The sequence below is a fragment of the Ochotona princeps genome, chromosome 4 (assembly GCF_030435755.1).
Source record: "Ochotona princeps isolate mOchPri1 chromosome 4, mOchPri1.hap1, whole genome shotgun sequence".
Taxonomy (NCBI): domain Eukaryota; kingdom Metazoa; phylum Chordata; class Mammalia; order Lagomorpha; family Ochotonidae; genus Ochotona; species Ochotona princeps.
Window position 1 is genome coordinate 49,464,585 of NC_080835.1, and position 23,607 is coordinate 49,488,191.

General features: G+C 41.8%; 1 protein-coding gene across 1 annotated transcript; it reads left to right on the forward strand.

Moving 5' to 3' along the window:
* The first annotated feature begins 15,994 nt into the window (after window positions 1-15,994).
* LOC101517914 (interferon-induced very large GTPase 1-like) lies at window positions 15,995-23,289 on the forward strand. Its single transcript, XM_004590004.2, has one exon. The coding sequence runs from the start codon at window positions 15,995-15,997 to the stop codon at window positions 23,279-23,281; it is 7,287 nt and encodes a 2,428-aa protein (XP_004590061.2). The 3' UTR covers window positions 23,282-23,289.
* The last annotated feature ends 318 nt before the right edge of the window (window positions 23,290-23,607 follow it).

Consider the following 23,607-nt stretch of genomic DNA (forward strand, 5'->3'; position numbering starts at 1 on the left):
AAGTTTTGTAATCCATAAAGATATGGTGATATAACTTCACGGAATTACATTTCTACACACTAGCACTGACTAATCAAAGTAAGTGAAACCAAAAACATTGGCAACAAAATAAAAATGGTTGTTGCAAAACAAAAAATGCTTGTTCCTCAGAGCATATCATCAAGGAAACAAAAAATTAAGTGAATGGGAGAAATACTCACTATTTCATAGGGGTTCTCAATTTCTCTCAGCAACATTTTGTAGGTTTTACAGTATGTATCATGCAGCTCCTTCACAAAGCTTATACATAATCATTTTAGTCTTGTATGCTATTGTAAATTGTTTGATTCTTACTTTGATTAGTCATTGCTAGTGTGTAGAAATATAACTCTGAAGTTATATCATAAAATTTTGCTGAATTCATTATTATTAACAGTTGTGTGTTTCTGTGTGTAGTTCTCAGGATTGTCTATACATAAAATAAAATTATCTGCCAATAGTTGTGGTTTTACTTCTTCCCTTCTATTTTGGATGGGGTCCATCCGTCAACTTTTTCACACTTAATTGTTCTGGGCAAAATCAAAGCTACAATGTTAATGAAGTGGCAAACATTTGTGCACCTTATCCTAGTCTTGATCTTACAAAGAGGATTTTGAAACTTTCATCACTGAGTGCAAGTTTAGCTAAATTTTTTATTTTGCATACAATTTACTATACGTAAACAACCTGTATTTCTAATATTCCCATTATGAAATTATGAAAGTGTGTTAGATTTTGTCGTGCTTTTTCTTGCACTAATCGAGGTGATTATTCAAAATTTTTCTCTCTATTCCATTAGTGTTGTATATTACACTGATTGATTTGCATTTGTTTAACCAACTATGAATTCCTCTAGAGACATCCCATTTGATTTTAACACATGAAGGGCCTTCAAAAAAGTTCATAGAAAATGCCTATTCAGGAATAAAAAAAGACTTCTGTCTGCAGATTTGTTTGTACTCAAATCAACCCTTTAATTCCATGTTGCTATGAATTGTTAAGATGAATGATTTCCTTCTGTGCTTTGTTTTTTCTTCAAACATCTTTGCCTATATGTCAAGGCAAAGCTGTTCCCCAACAATGGGGCTAGGAAGTGTTTCCTTTTCCAGTTTTTGGAAGAGCTTACTGAAAATTGCTGTTAATCCTTATTTAAATTATTGGTATTCACCAGTAAAGATTTTTCTTTGTTGGAAGCTTTTAATTACTGTTTATATGTTATAAACAACTGAGTTTTTATTTTTCAGTCAATTTTTCTTAGAATTTAAAAAAAATGTTTATTTTAAAATCCACATATGGTTTTTTCCACAATACACATTTCATTAACTTAGACATGCAAATCATCTTTTAAGCAGCAAACTGTCAATAAATATGGGTGATATTATTGTATTCAGAGAAAATGCAACATAATCAAAACACAAATACAGGCTAACAAGAAGCTTAAGTAAGCTTACTAGATAGCAAGTTAATATATGTAATCAAGAGGATTGCTGTGTATCAGGAAAAAACAAGTTTAAAGGAAAAATACGTACTGTGAAATGATAATTCACTAGGGAAATAAAACAATGGTGGATTAAGCAATGTAATATCTTCAAAAATACTTTTTCCAAAAATACAGTAATGAGTAATTCATGTTATTTTGATAAAAATTTAAAACAAGGTTTAAACAAATACTCTATTTCCAGCACAACCAGTGCACCCAGACTTTTTCTTTTTAAATTTTATCTCCCCTATTTCAGAAAGAACACAAAAGTATTTGTCTTCCTGTGTCTGTGTCATATTATTCAACAATGGTATATACCACTTCGAAGCACTGTGATACAAATGACAGAATTCCATTTTTAATAGTTGAATAGTATCCCATTGAATATCTATATCAGTTATCTATTGATGGACATCCTGATAAATGCCATATTTTGTCTATTGTGAACAGTGCTGTTAACTGCATGATGAAGCAGGTCTTTCTTTGATAAAGTTAGTTCATGTGTGTGTACATGATTGCTAAATCATATCTTAAAGCCTATTTCTAGCTCTTAAAATAAATATCCACATTGTTATACACAGTGGCTGCACTCCCCGCAACAATGTAAGTGTTATAGTTACTGAGCGGGAGAGACAAGGTAAGACAGAGTATTTCCAGCCAGTGGTTCAATCCACAGATGGCTACAATATTCAGTACTGAGTCAAGACAAAACCAGGGATTTCATCTGTGTCTCCCACATAGCTGTCAGGGACCCAAACACTTGGATCACCGTCTGCTGCTTTTTTCATACCATCAACATGGAGCTGCATCAAAAGTTAAGCAGCTAGAACACAAATTGGTACCCATTTGGGATGCCAGCATTGCAGGAAACAGCTTTACCCACTATGCCACAATGCTGGCCCTTGTGAGTTTTCTGAGCTGCTGATATATTTTGGATATTAATCCTTTGTCAGGTTGGTGACTCACAAATATTTTTTCCCATTGTGTTGGAAGTGTCTTCACTTCATTGTTTCCTTTGCTGTGCAAAATGTAACCCCATTTGTCAAAATTTGCTTTTGTTGCCTTGCTTTGGAAATTTTAAGGAGTAGGCATATAACTTCATTCTTCTATATATATAAACCAGTTTTGATAGCACCATTTATTAAAGACATCATCCTTTCTCCAGTGTATGTTCTGTGCACTTTTGCCAAATATGAATTCATTGTTTGTACACAGATTGATTACTAAATTATGATTTTGTTCCATTTATATGTGTATAGGGTTTTTTTTTCATTTTCAGTGTTAAGGTTAATTTGAATATGATAGTTTTATAGTATGCTTTGAGATCAGTACTGTGATGCCTCCAACCTGATTCCCTTTCTCCCTCCCCCCCGCCAAAGATCATATCTATTCCAAGTCTTTGGTGATTCCATATGAATTTTAGGATTGTTTTTACGAATTCTGTAGGGAAAGTCATGGTATATCGATAGGGATTGCACTGAATTACAAATTACCACTGGTAACATGGAAATTTCAAATATATTAATTCTTCCAACCCATGAACAAATACTATTTTTCTATTTTTGGTATGTCCTCAATAATTTCTTTCATTAATGTTTTATAAATTTCATAGTAGAATTCTTTCACTTCTTTCATTAAAAGTATTGTTAGATATTTTATGTCCATGGCTATTGTAAAGGAGATTTCTCTATTTCACTTTCAGCATAGTCATTATTGTTGTTTTAAACAGCTGCTGTTTTGTATGCTGATTTTGTAAACTGTGACTGCTGAATGAATCTATTAGTTTTGATAGCTTTTTGGGGAGGGTTTGGATTTTGCTATTTGCAACATTGTGTCACCTGAAAACATGGTTATTTTGACTTCCTCCTTTCAATTTTTATGTCCTGTTTTATTCTTAATTGCTCAAATACATTCAGTGCTACCTTGAACAGAGAGGCAGTGAAAGTGGACATTCCAGTTCTTAGAGGAAATGTCTTCAGTTTTCACCATTTTGTATGGTATTTGGTCATAGTTTATCATGCACAGCCTTTCTGAAATGTGGTATATTCACTTTAGACCCAAGTTTAAAGATTTTTTTCATGAAAAAAATTAAATGTCATTAAATGCTTCTTCCACATCTACTGAAACAATCATATGTTTGTTCTTCACTATGCTGGTATGATTTATGGCATTTATGCATTTGTGTATGTTGAGCCACCCTGGCATCTTTGGGATCAATCCCACTTGATCACAAGGTATGGTTGTTTTGTTGAGAATTTTTTTGTCTTTCTTCATCAAGAATGTCTGCAGTTTCATTTTTGTATTCTGTCTTTGGTTTTGGCATAAGTGTTGCTGGCCTCATAAAAGGAGGTTTTGAATGTTTCAGTGTTTTGGAATTGTTTGAAATGTATTGGCGTTAGTTCCTCTTTATTTATTTTTTCAAGTTTTAATTTATTTTCTTTGAAAGGCAGATTTACAGAGAGAACGAGAAACAGATAGTAGGAATATTCCATCTGCTGGTTTACTCCTGAAACAACTGCCAACAGCCAGAGCTGAGCTAGGAGCCAGGAGTTTCTATGGTTCTCCCACATGGATGCAGGGTCCTGAGGTTTTGGGTCATCCTCTGTTGCTTTCCTAAGCCATAAGTAGAGATTTGGATCATCAATCACAACATGGACTGGCACCCATGTGGGATGTGGGATGTAAGCTCAGCATGACAGAGGATTAGCTATTTGCGCCATCCTGACAGCCCCAATGCTGGAGCTTTTACTCTGATCTCCCAACATTGTATGCTAGGAGGTACAGAAGAAGCATCCACAGTTTTGGTTCTTTTAATGTGTGATGGCAGGGAGGGCCAGTGCTATAGCATCCAGGTAAATCCGTTGCCTGCAGTGCCAGCATCTCGTATAGGCATTGATTCAAGTCCCAGACTCTACTTCCGACCCAGTTCCTTGTTGAAGCACCTGGGAAAGCAGCAAAGGATGGCATGTTTTGGAGCTCTGAATCCACATGCAATACCCACAAAATGCTCTGCAAATGTCCTATGTATGGCTCTAATTACTCCTGGCAGCACTGGGACGGCTCTTGTCATATAAGACAGAACTGAGCCAGCATCAGGTGAATCAGTGAACGGATCTGACACTTGGTCAGGGAGGGAGGCTATGTGGTTTCCCTGGTCAGAGCAATATAGTCACTCAAACCCCAGTCAGTTCCCTAGGCTGGACTTGAGGTCAGTGGAGACTGTGGAGTTCTCCCACAGCAGAGCTGCTGGTATTGAAACCACCACATGCTCTTCTTACCTTTTCCCGCTGAGGTGGCATTCCCAGTGGGGAGTCAGTTGAGCAGGTGTTCCTGGGGATGATGGGAGCAGCTGTATCTCTGTCTTTGCTAACAGAGACTCTGTTACTGTCATTTCCTAGAACTTTATCTCTGTCAGTTCCCTGAGAACACAGTCCTTCCTTTACCCAGTGCTCCTCTGTAGCTGACCTGAGTGTGGCTTCTCACTATTCGAACATCTTGAATCCCCTTGAGTCAATTTTTATAGTGTACTTTTTTTACTATAGACATCCATATTAGTGGTCTTCCTGTTTTCACAATAGTTATACAGAACAGTTTTGTGGGTTTTTTTTTTAACTGCAAGATTCATGATTTGGGTATTTTGAAGCTCCTGAATTTTTGGTTTTTTTGAAGCTTCTGAATTTTTGAAGTTTTGTTGTTCTTTTCATAAAGAAAAGTTTAACTTTAATTTACTTGATGGATTTTCTACTCCATATTTGGCTTATCTACATCTTAATATTTATAGTGTCCTTGCCTGTACAATCTTTGAGTTCACCTTGCTGGTTTGCTTCCATTTGTGAAAGAGTAATGGTAAGGGAGGGATGTGCTAACTTTCTTCCTTTTAAATTTAGAAATTTGAAGCATGAAATTCCATCTGTGAACTAATTCCAGAGAATTTCATAAATTTTGGCACATAGTGTTTTCAGTTTTCTTCATCTCAAACTTCATCTGCTTTGTGATTTCCACTGTGACATAGTAATAGCCTAAGAGTATGATTTTTAATTTCCACCTTGTGAATAATTCATCTTTCCTTTGGCTGTTTATTTCTAGTTTCATTCTCTTGTAGTCAGAAAAGATACTATTTCTTTAAATATGTCAATCCTTTAAATATATCCTGAGATTTGTTTTATGGCCTACCATGTAATATATACTGAAGAATGTTCCATATACCCTAAAGGACAATATATATTCCATTGTTACTATATGGAGTATTTTCTATTCTTTCAAATCTATCAGTTATAATGTTGTCCTGGATTATAATATTGTCCTGAATTCCTTTATATACTTTGGAGCTCCATAGTTAATTTATAATTGTTGGGTTCAGGCCTTGGGTTTGGGGGCAAGTGCCACTCCTCACAGCGTGGCGGCTGTAGGGGGTGCCCCTGCCGGGTCGGATCCAATGCTGGGGGCTCACACCAAAGACACTGCCGCAAGGCAGTGAACGAGTCCTCGGCCTCCCCCAGGACCCAAGAGAGCTCTTTCCTCAGGGTAAGTGCGAAATGAGGGAACTTGGGAACTGGGTTAAAATTCCTAGCTCCACCCAGCTGCTAATATCTTGTGGCTGGATGAGTTTGGGAGGGGTTCGGGCCTTGGGTTTGGGGGCAAGTGCCGCTCCTCACAGTCTGGAGGCTGTGAGGTATGCCCCTGCCAGGTCGGACCCAATGCTGGGGGCTCACGCCAAAGACACTGCCACAAGGCAGTAAACAAGTCCTCAGCCTCCCCCAGGGCAGCCAGTGCACCATGTGGTGCCAGGCTTTGCCTGCTGGCCGCCTGGTGGCAAACTCTGGGTTTTTTTTTAAATATTTTTACTGCCTGGGAACACCCATGACTAAGTCCAATTTTAGTGTAGGTGAGTAGTGAATCTTGGGTGATTCTCAGTGACAGGGTCATGGAAGTTTTAGGCATGCGTGGGGACTGAGACCTGGTGGTTTGGAGGGAAGTACGCAGGAGACAATTATGATTAGTCAGATACACCAACCCAATTCGGAATACAGAAATGGCCTGTTTGCCTAGAACATCACTGATCGTGACACACCAGCCCACACCAATGCTATGGATGGGGGCCTCTTTGGCAGTGATGGGTACCATTACCCAAGTGTTTGGTGGAGTGGTGGAGTGGTCACATTTGGCAGGGTCAAGACTCTATCCAGCACGCGAGAGAACTTGGTCTGGGGTAGACTCTATGGGGTTGTGTGGGCCCAACCCTATGGAAATACAAGTTCCCCTGGTTAGCTCACAAGCTGGGGTTGGGATGGACTAAGCTAGATGTGACCATGCCACCTGCCATCACACACGAGTGCAGGAACCCAAAACAGTCAGCACAGGTCAAGGCAGCAGCACCTGAAAGTGCATCCTTTAACAGGATGTGGGGTGGGCCATGCTGCCACTGGAAGGGGACAGAATGGGCAGGGCTGAACAAACCTTAACTCACAAGAAACAACAGAAATCAGGTTGGAGCACAGGTCATGCCAAGTAGGTCCTTGCACCTACTGATCTGCGTAAGACAGGGATGCTAAGCCACAGCAGCTAAGGGGATAGGATAAGAGAGGGGCTCTACCAAGTTGAATCAGAGCAACCACTGGCCTTCATGAGATCTAAGGCTAGGAATAGGCCCAGTTGGGCAGCTAAGGGGATACTCTAGCTGAGTTGAGTTTCCCACCAATGAGCGCATGGGCTGTAAATGGGGCTGCTTTCTGATCAGGATACGAGTGTAATCCCACTTGGCACAAGTGTGGACTGAAAATGGAAGCACCAAGCCGGGCCAGACTCCAACACCATCTGGTGCTCTGCAGGACCAGGGGAAATGTGTGACAGACTAAGCTAGGTCTCAGCCCTTACTGAACCATGTGTAAGCTGTATGGGGATATGGAAGAGCCATGGCTGGGTTGAAACATCCAAGAATAAGAACCAGATTGGGTTGAAGAACAGTCAGAAAACACCACTGTTCCTGCTAGAACAGGAGGTAAACTGAACAGGACTGGCTCATGGACCCACTGGGATGCGCGAAACCTGGCACTGGGAGAGTTTCTGATGGAGGAGCCTGGGCAACTCCTCTATCAGGACACAGTCCCTGCAGGTAAGCGCAAGAAGCACAATAGGAAACAGCCCAGAACGGGCTATGGAAATTATCCCACTGGTATACACATGGCATGGATTGGGGGCAGACCAGGCTGAACCTGTTCACATCACCCGCTGGTGAGTCCGAGCGCCAGAACAGAGTGTGGGTTGAGCCAGGTTCGGTTGCGGCACATACTAATACACAATAAGGAATGCCAAGGTGAGATGAGCTGTACCAGATGTGGTTGCAGCGCCCAAACAGCACATGTGATAATCAGGGGGAGGAGGCAAAGCTGACAGGGGAATGTGGGCTCCCCTGCTGGACAACTACTTCCATTGGAAAGCGTGAGTCGGGATGGGGGCAGATCAGACTAGGCAGGGCTGTTACACCTGTGGGCTGCATGTGGGCTAGATAAGGGAAGGGCCACAGTGGGCTGACTGTTCCGACTGGTGCAAGCAAAAACTAGAGTGAGTGAGAGTTGGTTGGGCTAGCCGCAGTACTAGCTGGCAGACGCTGGCACTTGGAGCTAATTCTGTCAAGTCAAATGCCAGAACTACCTGGAGAGTGCATAATCTGGGAGTGAGTGTAGCCTAGAAGGGAAATAGTGGGCACCTCCTTTGGGGCTACCAAAGGAGCAGGATAGGGGCAGGGGTGGCTGTATAGAAGGGCACCTGCCAATAGGTGTGTGGGCTGGATAGTAGGTTAGTTGGGTTGAGCTGGGCTTCAATGCCCATTGACACGTGTGAGAGCTAAACAGGATGTGGGACAGACTTGACAAGCCTGCGGTGCGTACTGGCAAGCATGGGAACCAGGATAGGGGGCAGAACTGGTGGGGATTATGGGGAGTCGCCCCAACCAGGCTGCAGCTCCAACTGGATTGCGTGAGGACCAAGTATGAAGTAGGCAGGATCGAACTGGACTACAACACCCATTGGTTCACGAGAAAGACAGGGCTGGAAACAGAACGAACCCAGCAATCCCAACGACCAGCATGAGCATAAGCTGATTGGTGTGACGGATGGTGTTGGAGTCTGTACTAGCAAACTCGCACAAGAATCAGGTTTGGGATCATCTCAGATGGAGTTTCTTTGGAGATCCCTCCAACTGAACTGCTGATCTTAGAACCCCAACCATGAAGAGACTGTCAGCCAGTGGACTCTGAATAGGATTCATTGCGATTGGAACTGAGAGATTGGCAGCAATCCAGAACTGATGAACTATTAAAAATGTATGAGCAGGACCCTCAGAGCGCGCCTCCCGTTGGGGATCTGGGATGGGTGGGAGGTAGGGCTGGGCTTTTCCCTTTTTTTTTTCCCTGACCCCAGATACAGGGTAAAATGATATTGATGTGGAAACAATGGTATTACCCACTTTCACCCTTTAGCCCTTGACCTTTTGTTCCCTAATCAACTAAGAAATATTATTAAAAAAATAATTTAAAAAAAAATAAAAAAAATTGTAATTGTTGGGGCTAGCAGAGGCATGGCAGGCTAATTCACCTCCTGCTTGCACTGACATCCCATGTAATTACTGATTCATGTCCCACAACTCCACTTCCAATTCAGCTATCTGTTTATTGCCTGGGAAAGTGACAGAAGATAGTCCAAGTCCTTGGGACTCTGTACCTACATGGGAGATCCAGAAGAAGCTCCCAGGTTCCTACTTCAAATCTTCAAATCAGCTCAGGTCTGGCAGTTGTGGACATTTGGGGAGTGAATCAACAGATGGTTTCTCTCTCTCTCTCCTTCTGTGTGAAATTTGCCTTTCACATAAAAAGAAATAATAGATATTTGTCTTAATAAAAATTTAGAATTACAATATAGCTTTAAAAATCATGTTTATTTATTGAAGAGGCAGAGATATATTGAAGAAATAAGCAGAAGCAGAAAGAAACCTTTCATTTAGCGGTTTATTCCCTAATGCCTAGAAAGATTGGAGGCCAAAGCTGAGAGTTAGAAAATCAACCCGGGTCTCTCACACAGGTTCATAAATACAACTACTGTTTGCCATCACTTGCTGCCTCCCAGGATCTTCACTAGCAGAGATCTGGAATCAGGAGTCAGAGCTCAGAACTGGATCCAAATAATCTGATGTGGAATGCATGCATCCTAACCAATGATTTAATAGTCAGGAAAAGCACTATCCCTATGGTTGTTATAGCTTACTGAAGCATTCACATTATTGTTAATGTTTAAGCTTTATCTCCTGTAAAAAAATTTTTTACTTATGATTCTGTTTCATCTGATGTTGGAATAGAACACAAAGTTCTCATTTGGCTACTGTTTGCCTCAAATAATCTTCTTCCAAGCTTTTACTTTTTAAAAATTTACTTAAACACTTATGAAATGGGATAGGGGAAGACATAAGGTTGGGCTGGGGCCAAAGTAAAGAGCCAGAAGCTCAGTCCCTGCAGGTCTCCCATGGGAGTGGCAAAAATGCTGTTATTGGAGCTGTGAGCACTTCTTCTAAGGGTCTACATGAGCATGATGCTAGCTAGCATCAGGAGCTGGAGCAGGATATTGAACCCAGGCACTTCAAAGCTCAATGTGGACATCTTAATAACTGCACTAATAGCTAGGCCCAATGCCTGCCTCATGCTTCTTCTTTTTATGTATTTGTGTCTTTTGATCTAAATTGTTCTTTCACAGGTACAATGGAGTTAAAAATCAGTATTTTTATTGATTTGGCCAATCTTTGCCTTTATGAGGCTGAAAAAATTTCCCCTGTTTTTCAAGTTTATCGTGATTGGATGGTGGACCCTATAAAATTCTTTTTCTGTGTTTACTGAAACTCATGAATTTTAAAAAAGATTTATTTATTTTTATTGCAAAGTCAGATATAAAGAGAGGAGGAAAGACAGAGAGGAAGATCTTCTGTCCAATGATTCACTCCCCAAGTGACCGCAATGGCTAAAGCTGCGTCAGTCTGAAGTCAGGAGCCAGGAATTTCCCCCAGGTCTCCCATGCAGGTGCAGGGTCCCAAGGTCTTGGGCTATCTTCGACTGCTTTCCCAGGCCAAAAGCAGGGAGCTGGATGGGAAGTGGAGCTGCCAGGATTAGAACTGGCACCCATATGGGATCCTGGCGAGTGCAAGGCAAGGACTTTAGCTGCTAGGCCACCGCACCAGGCCCAAAACACATGAATTTTTAAGTCAGTTTATATATCACATTCACTGATTTACAGTTATTGAAGTGGTTTTTGATAACTTGAAATAAATGCAATTTGATTATGGCACATAGTTATTTCATTCATTATTGGACTTAATTTGCTAATATGTTGTTCATGGCATATGATAGTTTATAATTTTTAAAATAACTTTGGTTTTGACCATAAGGTGATTTTGGCTTCTCAAAATCAGTAAGCAACTATTCACTGTCTTTCTATATAAAGCATAAAAGATTGATATAATTTCTTCTTAAATGTTGGCATATTTGGGGTTCAGTGTGGCACAGTGGCTTAAGCTGCTACCTGCTGCATCAGTATCCCATAAGGCAGCGCATTCAAGTCCCAGGTGCTTCCAATCCAGCTGCTTGCTAATGCAACTCTAAAAGCAGTGGAAGAAGGCCCAAATCCCTGCACCATCTGTGTAGGAGACCTAGAAGTTCCTGGCTCCTCATTTTAGACTAGCCCTTCCTTGATCACTGCTGCCATTTGTATAGTGAACAAGTGGATGGAAAATTTGTGTCTCAATAGCAAAACTACAAAGGCAAATGGGGGAATCAGGAGTAATCCTAACAACCTCTTAACAGGAGGTCATGCGCATAGAGCAGGGAGGGGTCCCTAGAGTGGAGCAGGTGGACAGGAGGAGGCTTTTATCCCAAACCTGAAGACTCCTAGATCCTCACCAAGGACTATCAGTATGAGCACCGAGGACTACATCCCTACTGCCAAGGAGACCACGGGGAAATGGAGTGCCTTCGGAGACCAAGAACTCTGAGGTCACCCACCCCCAATTGGATCTACCACATGGGATGGAAGAAGCCCAAATCCTGCCTTGCAGGATCCAGGGTCATTGGAACAACAACCAGGATCCCTGAGTGGTCCGCAGAAACAGAAGAACAGTAAACTTCCTTCAGGACTAGGGAGAGGAGCTTTCTCTGGTCCTTGTCTGCTTCCAATTTTGGGTCCCCATCCCCTCTCGTAATAACCATCAGGAGCGCTCCAGAAACCCCTCAAAACAAACAAACAAAACTAGAATAGATAGAGAACAAGGAAAGCTTAGAAACAGACAGGAAACGGTCAGCAGGGATACACTTATAACTCACTGGATGGGACACAAAGATTAGTTACTCCTCACTGGGGTATGGAAGATTTCTCTGCACACCCCTCCTAAACATGCTCACCTAAACTGTTGACATATATCCTGTTAGGATTATAGAGTTAGACCACCTGAAAAACGGCCAGGTTCAGCATACCCAGATGGCCGCAATATCCAGAAATGAACCAATTTGAATCCAGGAGCCAGGAACCTCTTCCAAATTTCCATACACATGGGTGCAGGGGATCTTGGTACTTGGCTATCCTCCGCTGCCCTCCCAGGTGCATTAACAGGGAACTGGATCTAAAAATAGAACAGCCACAATGGTTTCTGCATTAACTTTGTATCTTGCTGCTTCTTCAGTTTTACTTTTCTCTTCATGTCCTAAGATGGAAGAATATGTCATATATTTCAGATTTTTCCTCGTTTCTAATACATGCATTCAATGCAGCAAGTTTCCCTCTATCCATTGCTTTCTCTGAGTCCCACAAATTTCGAAGTTACTCACTCATTAGAATTTTATTCCCCTATAAAGTGGGGACAGTTATTATGGTACAAGGTTACGCTACTTCTTGAGATGACCCTGATGTACAGTGGAAGTGCCTTGTCATGAGTTAGATTGCATTTCTGGATTCCTGTTTACATGTACCCTCGAGGTAATAGACAACATGGGTTTCCCATGTTGGTGCACAGTCCCAAGGTTTTGAGCCCATCTTCCACTGCCTTCCCAGGCAATAAGCAGGAAGCTCAATGGAAAGTGGAGTATCAGGACAGGAACAAGAATGCATATGTAATACCAGTGCTCATGAGGCAGATTATCCAATTGAGCAATTGCATGGAGCTCCACGCCTCTCTTTCTTTTTTTTTTTTCAAGATTTATTTGTTTTTATTACAAAGTCAGATATACAGAGAGGAGAGACAGAGAGGAAGATCTTCCGTCCGATGATTCACTCCCCAAGTGAGCCGCAACGGCCGTTGCTATGCCGATCCGAAGCTGGGAACCTGAAACCTCTTCCCAGTCTCACACACAGGTGCAGGGTCCCAATGCATTGGGCCGTCCTCGACTGCTTTCCCAGGCCACAAGCAGGGAACTGGATGGGAAGTGGAGCTGCCGGGATTAGAACTGGCGCCCATACGGGATCCTGGCACGTTCAAGGCGAGGACTTTAGCCGCTAGGCCACGCCGCCGGGCCCAACCCATGTCTCTCTTTCTTTTCCCATCCCTGCTATCGCGTCTCTGTCTCTCTCTGCCTTTAAAATAAACAGCAACAAAACAAATAAATAAATAAATCTTATTTAAAGAACTTAATTCCAACTATAATGTTATCAATACATGTAGACTTTTGGAAATTCATTAAGAGGGCACCGTCCTCATGAATGTATCAGTGACTTATCAAAGGGCAGAGAGAATAGGCCAGGTCCTTTTTTGACCTCTCTGCATCCATCTGTCAAGTAAGGACACAAGTTTCCAGCAAAGACATGATCCTCATGAGACACTGAACATGCCAGCAGCATTATCTTGAACATCCCAGCCTCCAGAGTGTAAGAAATGAAGTTATACTACTCATCACCTTCCCAGACTGCTGGATTATGTTATAGCCACTCATATAGACTAAGACAGACAGAAGCATAATCAAGCATTGTATTATTACCTTTTCCTAATTATTTTATCAGTTTTACACTCATACTCTTCTAGTTAGAGGCTACATTCTAATTACGGAGAGAGGAAAGAGAGGGGGGCAGGCAAGAGACACTGTTCACTTGCTCAAATGATCACGATAGGCAGAACTTGCCACACCAAACCAGAAGTCAGACACTGCACCCCATTTCCCACATGAGTGGCAGGAACCCAATTATTTGGGCCATGTTCTGTTGCTTTCTCAGGTGCATCAGCAGGGAGCTAGATCAAAAGTGAAGCAACCAGGACTTAACCAGTGCTCAACACTGGATTCTGAGAGTATTATAAATTTGCTAAGTTAATCAGATATAACTTGAGAACAGTGAATCTCAAACACAACATTATTTGTTCACGTCTCTTTAACAACAGCATTTATGACTCTAACATGCTGATGTTTCAAAAAGAAACTCCATTTTAAAATTACTTTTATAAAAAGTAAAAGCCCTGTGTTCAGCTACAGATTAGTTCCTCTCAGATTGGATTATATTTCTTCTACTTTGATTCAGGAGGAAAATATCATTTCTACTGAAATGTTGTAACATTTAGGTATTTTAAAATTCCTGTGCAGAAATTTAGGAACTATAAATGAGAAATATATGAGTGAAATACATAACACTAATTACTTCCAAGCTATTTGCATTCTGTTTCTTCCATAGTTCATCCAAAAAAGCTTTTACATTGAATCTTCAAAAAAATAACCCTTAAATATATTTTCCAAAGCCAAGTAAGAGTTTTTGTTCGTACAGATTAGCTTCTGTATTTGGATTGGCCCAGTTGTAGCCACTGTGGTCATGAATCAAGTGAACCAATGGATGAAAGATCATTCTCTAGCATTCTGTCCCCGTCTCTCCCTCTCTACTACTCCATATGTAAAATAAACAAATCTCTCTTTAAAAAGTTTATTTTATTTTATTTTATTTTATTGGAAAATCAGATATGCAGAGAGGAGGAGAGACAGAGAGGAAGATCTTCCATCCCATGATTCACTCCCCTCCCCAAGCAGCCTCAATGACTTTAGCTGCATTGATCTGAAGCCAGAAGCCAGGAGCCTCTTCTGTGTCTCCCATGAGGGTGCAGGGTCCCAAGGCTTGGGCCATCCTCGAATGCTTTCCCAGGCCATAAGCAGAAAGCTGAAAAGTAGGGCCGCTTGAATAATAACTGGCACCCATATGGGATCTCTGCACATGCAAGGGGAGGACTCTGGCCACTAGGCTACCATGCCAGGCCCTAAAATAAACAAAACTTAAGAGAGAGGAAGTGGGGGAAACGAAAGGAAAAGAAAAAGAAAAAAGAAAAGAGAAAAGAAAGGAAAGGGGAAAAAGTAAAGAAAGGCAAAAGTACAATGTGGTAAGTTCATCTCTTAAGAAGAGGGCCTATGCCTCAAAAGGTGCAGAGTAGCAGGAGGCTGGCTTGAGATGGGAGTCAGGACTCAAATGAGGCCCAACAAGACAGGTTGGTGTCCACTCTCAACTGGTGACAGAATCGCTACTCTGTTTGCCTGTCCCAAGAGTTCAGTTTTGAATGTTATATCTGACTTCACAGAGTGAAGCATACCTTATTCCAGAGTCAGAATTTCCCCATTATTGTATTGTATTGTATTGTATTTCCTAGGTTGTATTTATCAATTGTTCAAGAGCACTGATGACTTAGCTTACTATAGCCAACCAATAAATTGAATTTCTTAATATAAAAAAGAGGGCATAGGAGTATATTAGTGCAATTCAATGGGACAGAAATCGCATGGGGAAAGGAAAACTGAATGACTGAAAGAGAAACTTATAAAATTGTATTTTACTTGTGATGCAAGGATATATTATTCAGAAAGTTGAAGGGGAAAGCATAACACTTGATGAGACATTGACTACTAGAGAAGATGAGAATCTAGCTAAAAATATGTATAAGACATCAATGAATAGTTTTTCATTAAAAAAATATGGAGGAAAAAGAAGTATAAGAAGTGCCCAGTTTGGCAATAAAAATCCAAGATATTTTGTGAACAGCCAAAGTGATGATTTGCCCTTTCAAATCATATTACTAAAAATTTATGCTGGATGGCCAGCACTGTAGCCTAGCAGCTAAAGTCCTTGCCTTGCAAGCACCGGCATCCCACGTGAGCACTGTTTATAACCTGGCAGTCCCACTTCCATTCAGCTCCATGTGTGCCCTGGGAAAGCAGTCTAGGACGGCCAAAAACCTTTTAACCCTGCACCCACATGGGAGACCCAGAAGAAGCTTTGGTCTCCTGGCTTAGAGTTAAACAGTGGACAGAAGATCTTCTCTCTCTCTCCTCCTCTCTGTATAAATCTGACTTTCCAATAAAAATAACAAATAATCTTTTTTAAAAAATTATGCTGGAACAATTAAAGGAAGTACTTACAAATTTTATATTCACCCCTTTGGTCATGAGGTTGATACTTCCTAGGTGAAGAAAAAGCCAGCCTAATTGAACTTATGCTTTTCATACAGCCATGGCCACAAGAAGACAACTGCTGAGAGATGAAAGAAAGCCAGATCTCCAAGAGAGGCTGAGAGCGGTGGGACTGGCTGCTGAGTACTGGTTACCAAAGCTAAAGGAGCATGTGGGTGTGACCTGTGCCCAGGCATTAAAACACCTTGATGAAGAGGACCTCCAGAAGCTGAAATCCCAGGCACAACATCCATGGGAGGAAAAGGCCCTGGAGAAGCTGCTGCGCCTGTCACAGTCAGGTCTTTCAGGGTCAAAGCAGACTCCTATGGAACTGATGAGCCAAAAGCTGATGCAAGCAAAATGCCTCCTGCAGAAGCTTAAGAACTTGTTGTCAGAAGGAAGGAAGCGACAAGAAGAGGCAGTGCAGAGAAAGGAAGAGGAGCTGAGGCAAGCAATGGAGATACCTGAGGAATACTGGCCACCTCCTGAAAAGCCCCTTTGGGAGGTCCTGGAAAACATGCTGACACAACTCAGGCTCACAGAGGGTACCCTGACCCCTAGGCAAAACCTCAAAGATACAGATCTGGTGAGATGGGCATCTGGAGGGCTGGCCCTGCAGGGCATTTACAAAACCAGCCAACAAAGTGACCTCCTGAAAAGGAGAGAGGAGTTACTCACTGTGCCCAAGGAACTTCCACTACTTGGACCTGAGCAAGGTACATGGATAAAAACAGTTGAATTTATCTCTCATCAAACAGAGTCCATATTCACTCAGAGTATAGAAAAGTTGGGATTCAGTTTAACTGCATCAGCTAATGTCGGAGGCTGGGAGTTTAGTCTAGAGGCTGGTGTGGGTCATAGCAAACTCAGAGAATGCAAGGAAACCAAACAGTCACATTTTGAGGACTCTTACTTTTGTTCAACCAAGTTCAGCTATGTTCCCCTGGCCTCCTGCCTCTTCTCCATGGATCAACTCCAGTTATCCAAGGCTGCTCTGCAGGAATTGAAGTGTATTGAAGAACTCCTGGATCAGACCTCAGGCTCAGATAAACTCCCCAGGCTGAGGCACAGGATTGAAAACTTCTTCCACAGGTTTGGTTCTCATGCTAACCAAGGCCCTCTGCACCTGGGAGGAATCTTCTGGTGGAAGGCCATTTCAGAGGGTTTCCAGAGTGAGCAACTGGAAGAAGTGAAACAGCAATCAGCCAAGGCCCTGGATATTTTCATCAGGGGCAGCTACAGTGGCTTTGGTGTGAATGTTGGTGCAGGTGGGAAGGTATCCAACACTCATTCAAAAGCAGACTGTCAGAGAAAAGCTTTCCAAAACCTCCAAACCAACATCCACTTGGCAATGTACCAGACAGGTGGCCCACCAGAAGCAGATGGATTTGTGCAATGGAAGGCTGGTCTTGTGGCTAGTAATCAAACGTGGTGTGTCATTGACCGGGGACACAAGCTGGTGCCAATTTGGGAGATCATCCTCTCTAATCACAAAAGTGATTTTAATAATGCTCTTCAGGTGGCTAAGTGCCTTAAAGACACCTATGCTACTGTGACAAGCCTCAATGCCCAGATCCAAGATGGGGAGGAAATACTGTTTGCTAGGAAGGAGGCTAGAGATTTCCTAGAGGGTTTGAAATCTTGGGAAGTATCAAATCCTGAAGAAAAGCTTCAAAAGTTAATAAACTTCATGCAAATGTTGAATCGAAAAGTGAAAACTTATGACATATGGATTAACACATGCCTCACAGATGAGTATCTGCAAAGCTTTATAGTAAATATTGTCAACTCTTGCAAAAAATCTTTCATTTATAATACAAATTTCATTAAATCTCAATTACGCAGTCTTTTGGATCCTCACATCTACAAAGTGACAAACTTTCCCGAGGCTCACTCCATCATAAACTGGATCTTCCAGTCAGAGAGAGATCCTGAGCCAGAGCAAACTAATATATCCCAATTTTCTGAATTAGTAAACATATTAAGAAAAACCTACAATGAACTCTTGGACTTGAAGGTCAATTCTAAGTCCCGAGACTCAATAGAAGAGGCTCAAAGAAAGGCCAATTACAAAATCAGCTTGGCACTCAGTTCCTTCTTCAATTACCTCCAAAAAGCAGGCCAGACAGACACATGCCTCCTGCTACTTTCCATTGCAGCTGGTGCAGGATATCAGGTGGCAAACAACACTTTTTGGGATCTAGGGAGTGATGAGCTAAACTTCCTACTGCATGAAATGCAGACTGCCCACAATAAATACCAGGAACTCAAAAATATTTCCATCTACAGGGCTCAGGCATTTCTGATACTCACAGGTCTGACAGCAACAGTTGGAGTCACAGCTGTTTCTCCAGAAGACAAAACACAACGCATGGAATTAATTAAACAACACATGGGGCAATCATGGTCTAAAGAGGTGGCCCATGTCCTCAGCAAACCTAGAACAAATCATGATTGGGATACTCTAGAGAAAGACCTGAGATTGCTCATTGATGGGCATTATGAAGCCACTACGTCTTCTTTGCAAATGGACAAAGTGTCAAAGCAATTGGCAAATCTCTTCCATGGAAATAAACAACCCCACAAAAGACAAGAAAATGAAAATAAAAAACAGGAGGTCATACACAATGGGCCCTTCCTAGACCTACTGAAACGCCTAGGCTTGGAACATTACTACCCCAAGAGGATGAGCAGAGCTAACTTCCATCTGATCTACCAGACTTCTGTGTACAACACCCAGCCACGTTCTGAACAGGAGCTTCCCTTTTATTTCCTACAGAAGTTACTAGTGTTGGATTATGGCCTAAGACACGTAGTCTTCAAAGATGATAGAGACACAGAACACAGAGTGGACTCAATAGCGTCCAATCAGGATAATAAGGATTTTGACCCATATGAAGACTTTGTTGAAGATGGTCCTAGTTGCGCTAAACCATCATCAACGAAGCTGTCCTCACCAACCAAACCCCACATTCACCCAATGGATATTCAGATGGCAATTTTTCATTGTGCAGATGATTTTGCCAGGCAGTATATTTTGGCCAAACTTGCCATTTGTCAATTTGCCCTCCCTCTTGTAGTGCCTAATCCTTGCAATTCTCAGATTGAGTTCTCCCTCTGGTCTTTCAGGCAAATCAGGAGAAGTTGGCAGCAAGGCAGGAAATCACCAGGTGGGAAGAATAATAGTTACAAGAATCAGCAGATGTGCTGTGTCTCTACACCCATTGTGTCCTTCATCAGAGTTGGGGATGGCCTCTCTGCTTCCAAATCTCAGATCATGAACAGTCTTCTTGGTAAAAGTAAAAACAATATGTTTTTTCACCGCCACTGCAGAGGAAGCACAAAAGACTGTCTCTTGATGGAAGGTGTGGTGGAAGTCAGCTGGTTTTGTCCTTGTGGTGATGATGGGGACAGATTTGACAACTGTGTGACCTTCACCAATCTACATGGAGATGTAAAGAAACATAAGCGGCAGCTCACCTTCCTGCAGGAAATCTCTTCTATCATTGTGGTCCTCATGTCAGTTTCTGATAACAACGAAGAAAACCGGAAAATTGTTCGTGACATATCTCAGTCACCAAAACCTTTGATCTTCTTGCTTGATGACAAAGAAAAAGGTATGGCCAATCATTCTGGTCAGAGAGTGAGAATTGGCATCAGGAATAGAAATGAGGCAGAATTAACAGAGGAGATCACAACTGCAATCCGACATTTGTTAGAGTCCTCTGACACTTCCCTCAGCCTGGAAGACTGTTCCCTGATTGCTCGCCAGCAAGGATTCCTTATTGATGAAGACCAGAGAGACTGCAAAGAAGCCAAAGAAAAGGCACAGACTCTAATGGCCCTCTTGTCAGAAACAGAGTTATCTCATGTGAAGGAAAAATTACTTCCCCTTCAGGGACAACTGTGGCACCTGTGGTGTAGCAAGGATAAAGAACTCTACCATCTGACTGAGAAAGGGAATCGGAGCATTGCACAACACAAGAGTGATATTGAGACAGAGAAACAAATGATACGGCAACAACAGTTGATCAAAGCCTTCCCTCTCAATGATTTAATGAGATCTGTTCTTGAAATTCTTCAAGGAAATTCAGAAACCCACACGAAACTCTGCTTTTTGCAATGGCTGAGTGTGTTTTTGGATATTCGGACTGCAGGACACTTAGAACAGTTACGTGAAAAGCAAAGATCATTGTGGCTACAAGTGCAAGCTAAGAAAAACACATCAAAGAGCACTTCTGTGAAGGACCGACAAAATAAGATGGAGGCCATCTCCTCAGAGATTAATAACTGTAGCCTTGGAGGTGAGCAGCTTCTCAGAGAAGTTGGCCAGATCTATGAAGCTCTGGAAGAAACATCCTCCAAAAAAGAGGCTCTCTTTCTTTCCCTTCCTGAAATTGCAGCAGAGCTGATGATATCTGGTGTTCCCATTGAGTTGATGGACGGGGATGCCTCATATGTTCCTGTAAAGTGGGTGTCAGCTGTTTTTGACAAGCTCACTGAGAAACTTGGAGACAAAAAGCTGTTTGTACTCTCTATCCTGGGCCTGCAGAGTTCAGGCAAGTCCACTTTGCTGAATACACTCTTTGGGCTACAGTTCATGGTCAGTGCAGGCAGGTGTACCCGGGGGGCCTATATGCAGCTCCTGAAGGTGGAGGAGACATTCACAGGAGAACTTGGCTTTGACTTTGTGCTGGTTGTGGATACCGAAGGTCTCCGAGCTCCAGAACTCAGCAATAAATCCCAGAATAGAGACAATGAGTTGGCAACCTTTGTCATTGGACTTGGGAACTTGACTCTCATCAATATTTTTGGGGAGAATCCATCAGAGATGCAGGATATCCTACAGATAGTTGTCCAGGCCTTTCTGAGGATGAAACAGGTGAAAATCTCACCAAGTTGCATCTTTGTCCATCAGAATGTGGGCGAAGTTACTGCTGAAGACCAAACAATGGAAGGACGTAGGAGACTAGAGCAGAGACTAGATGAAATGGCAGCAACAGCAGCAGAACAAGAACAGTGCTCAGACATCACCCGCTTCAGTGATGTCATTAAGTTTGATGCCAACACTCATGTCTACTACTTTGCTCATCTCTGGGATGGCAATCCCCCCATGGCCCCTCCCAATCCTCGCTACAGCCTCAATGTCCAGGAACTGAAAAGCAGAATTCTTAGGATTGCCAAACAGGAATCCAAGAGAAGCATCATGAAGATATCAGATGTAAAATATCGTGTTCAAGATTTGTGGAAAGCTCTCGTGAATGAGAACTTTATTTTCAGTTTCAGGAACACCCGAGAGGTCATGGCCATGAGCAAACTGGAAACCATGTACAACCAGTGGACCTGGGAACTGAGGAGTCATGTACTGGAACTGCAGAACCAGCTGACCAACCAGATTAAGAATGGGAAAATCCAGAGACTCAGCATAAGCACAGTTGAGGCTCCAGTTACAGAAAAATATGAAACTGTCAAGCAAGAATTTGAAAAATTTTTAAAAGAAGATAAAGATAGTGAAATACTGATTCAATGGAAAGCAAGTTTTGAGCATAAACTCCTCTTGCTTAAAGACACACTTATTTCAGATAGCAGAAGAAAAGCTGATGAACTTATTAGTTTTAAAAAAAGTCAAGAACGGCTGGATAAGAAAAAAACGGACTACGAAAAAGAATTGCTGGAAAGGAGCAGGAATCTTGCTTTATCTATAAAGGATAAAGAATTAAGTGAGGAAGAACTACGGGAAAAATTTAATCAACTTTGGACAAAATGGGTCTGTGATGTGTCCTCAAATATCCCTCAAGTTGAAGAGCCTAAAATTGAGCTGGATTCTGAACTCATCCTTTGGGAGTATTTCAAAAATGAGAGAAACATGGTGGAAACACTACATGAAAAGTCTGTAGAGAGTTTTCAAATAGATTACACCACACATGTTAAACTGAGTATGAAATATCACATTTTCACAAAGCAATTAGAGGTCCGTGATAAAGAATCAATTAGTGCTACCACTAAACACATCGATAGAAGATTTGAAGAAACTATAAAGCACATTCGTTTGCAGCAGCGTGATTATAATTCCAGTGATTTCCACAAAATCCTGAGAATAGTAGAAGAAGAAGTGAACTCTGTATCCACAGAAGAAAGATATTCATTTACAAAGAAATATAAGATTGACATATCTTCGCATTTATTTAAAAAGGCAACAAAAAGTTTTAAGGAAATGCACAGGGCATTCAGGAGAGCAAATGACCCTGTTGACTATTTGCAGTTTAAGAAAGAAGATTTCTTTCTGAGTTTTAAAATCTCCAGCCAAGGAGCAACTTCCATCAAAACATTTGTTGATTTTCTGTGGAACAAGCTCTCTCCAGCTATGTCCACCACTATAAAAGAAAAAACAGTCCCTCAAATTGCTGGGAATATGAGAAATACTTGCCCTGAATTCAATGGAAACAGAGCTAACTTGGAGAAGCACATTCTCATCTCTCTGGCAGAAGAAGAGAACTTTGAAAAGTACTGGCAATATATTCATAATCCAAAAGAATTTTTCAGGAGTTATATTGAAACCCAAGTTAGAAAGTACTGTTTCGGATCAGGAGCTGAAACAATACAGGCTTTTTTAAAACTAAATTTAGATGACATCAAGAATACCCTGCTCTCTGCCATTCAGGAAGCCACAGCAGAAGCTAAAGACAAAAGCAGCACTGCATCTGAGTGGCTGGATTTGTTCTGTGGTCACCTAGGGAGCAACCTCATCTTTCCACGAAGTGACTTGGTAAGCATTGAACACCAGGAAATTAAAGACATGGAGTTTCTCAAGGAAACTATGAGTGCAGCTCTGGATTCTGCAATGAAGACAGTTGAACAGAATTGCTTGAATAATCCTGGAGAAGAAATGGTTCCTGAAATTGAGAAAATACTCTCTGAACACCTGTGTGGCTGCTGGAAACAGTGTCCCCGTTGTAGAGTCATCTGCACAAACACAATTCCTGAACATGAAGGAGACCACAGCGTTCCCTTCCACCGTCCTCAGGCAGTCAGTGAAGGGAAATGGCATGAAACAGACCAATTTGTTATTGATTGTTGTACTAGTTTGGTAGCAAGTGATTGTGCAATGGTTTTCGATGATGGCCGGGAAGTCCCGTACAAAATCTATCGAGAGGCAGGAGGGGATTATGCCACGTGGAGCATCACTCCAGATTCATCCACCCAGCCATACTGGAAGTGGTTTGTTTCTCACTTCAGATCAAATTTAGAAGAGAAATATGCGTTGAAATTTGCAGGTAAAGGTCAGATTCCTGATGCCTGGGCCAGAATCACAAAGCAGGAAGTGCTTGATGACCTGAAAAAACAGTAGTACTATTGTGATCACAAGAGCCCCAGGCTCTAGCTGAACAAACCTGAAGCTCCTCCTCACAGAGAGAACCACACTCCTGACATTTTCAGAATAAAACTGTAAACTGTAAGTCATCCACCTGTTCTAGAATTAATGATTTCCTTTGAAAAGGATTTTGTTTTCTGTGACTCAACTCCTTCTGATTTAAACAGAAATCGAACAAACACACAAACACATGATAAGATCAAATATCATCCACCTAAGACATCTACATAACAGGGCTGGTGTAGTAGTGTATCAAGCTAATCCTGCATCATCTGCATCCCATATGTACACCAGTTTGTGTC

What these genes read in the sequence shown, in the direction of transcription:
- LOC101517914 (XM_004590004.2), top strand. Translation starts at nt 15,995, where the DNA reads ATGGCCACAAGAAGACAACTGCTGAGAGATGAAAGAAAGCCAGATCTC.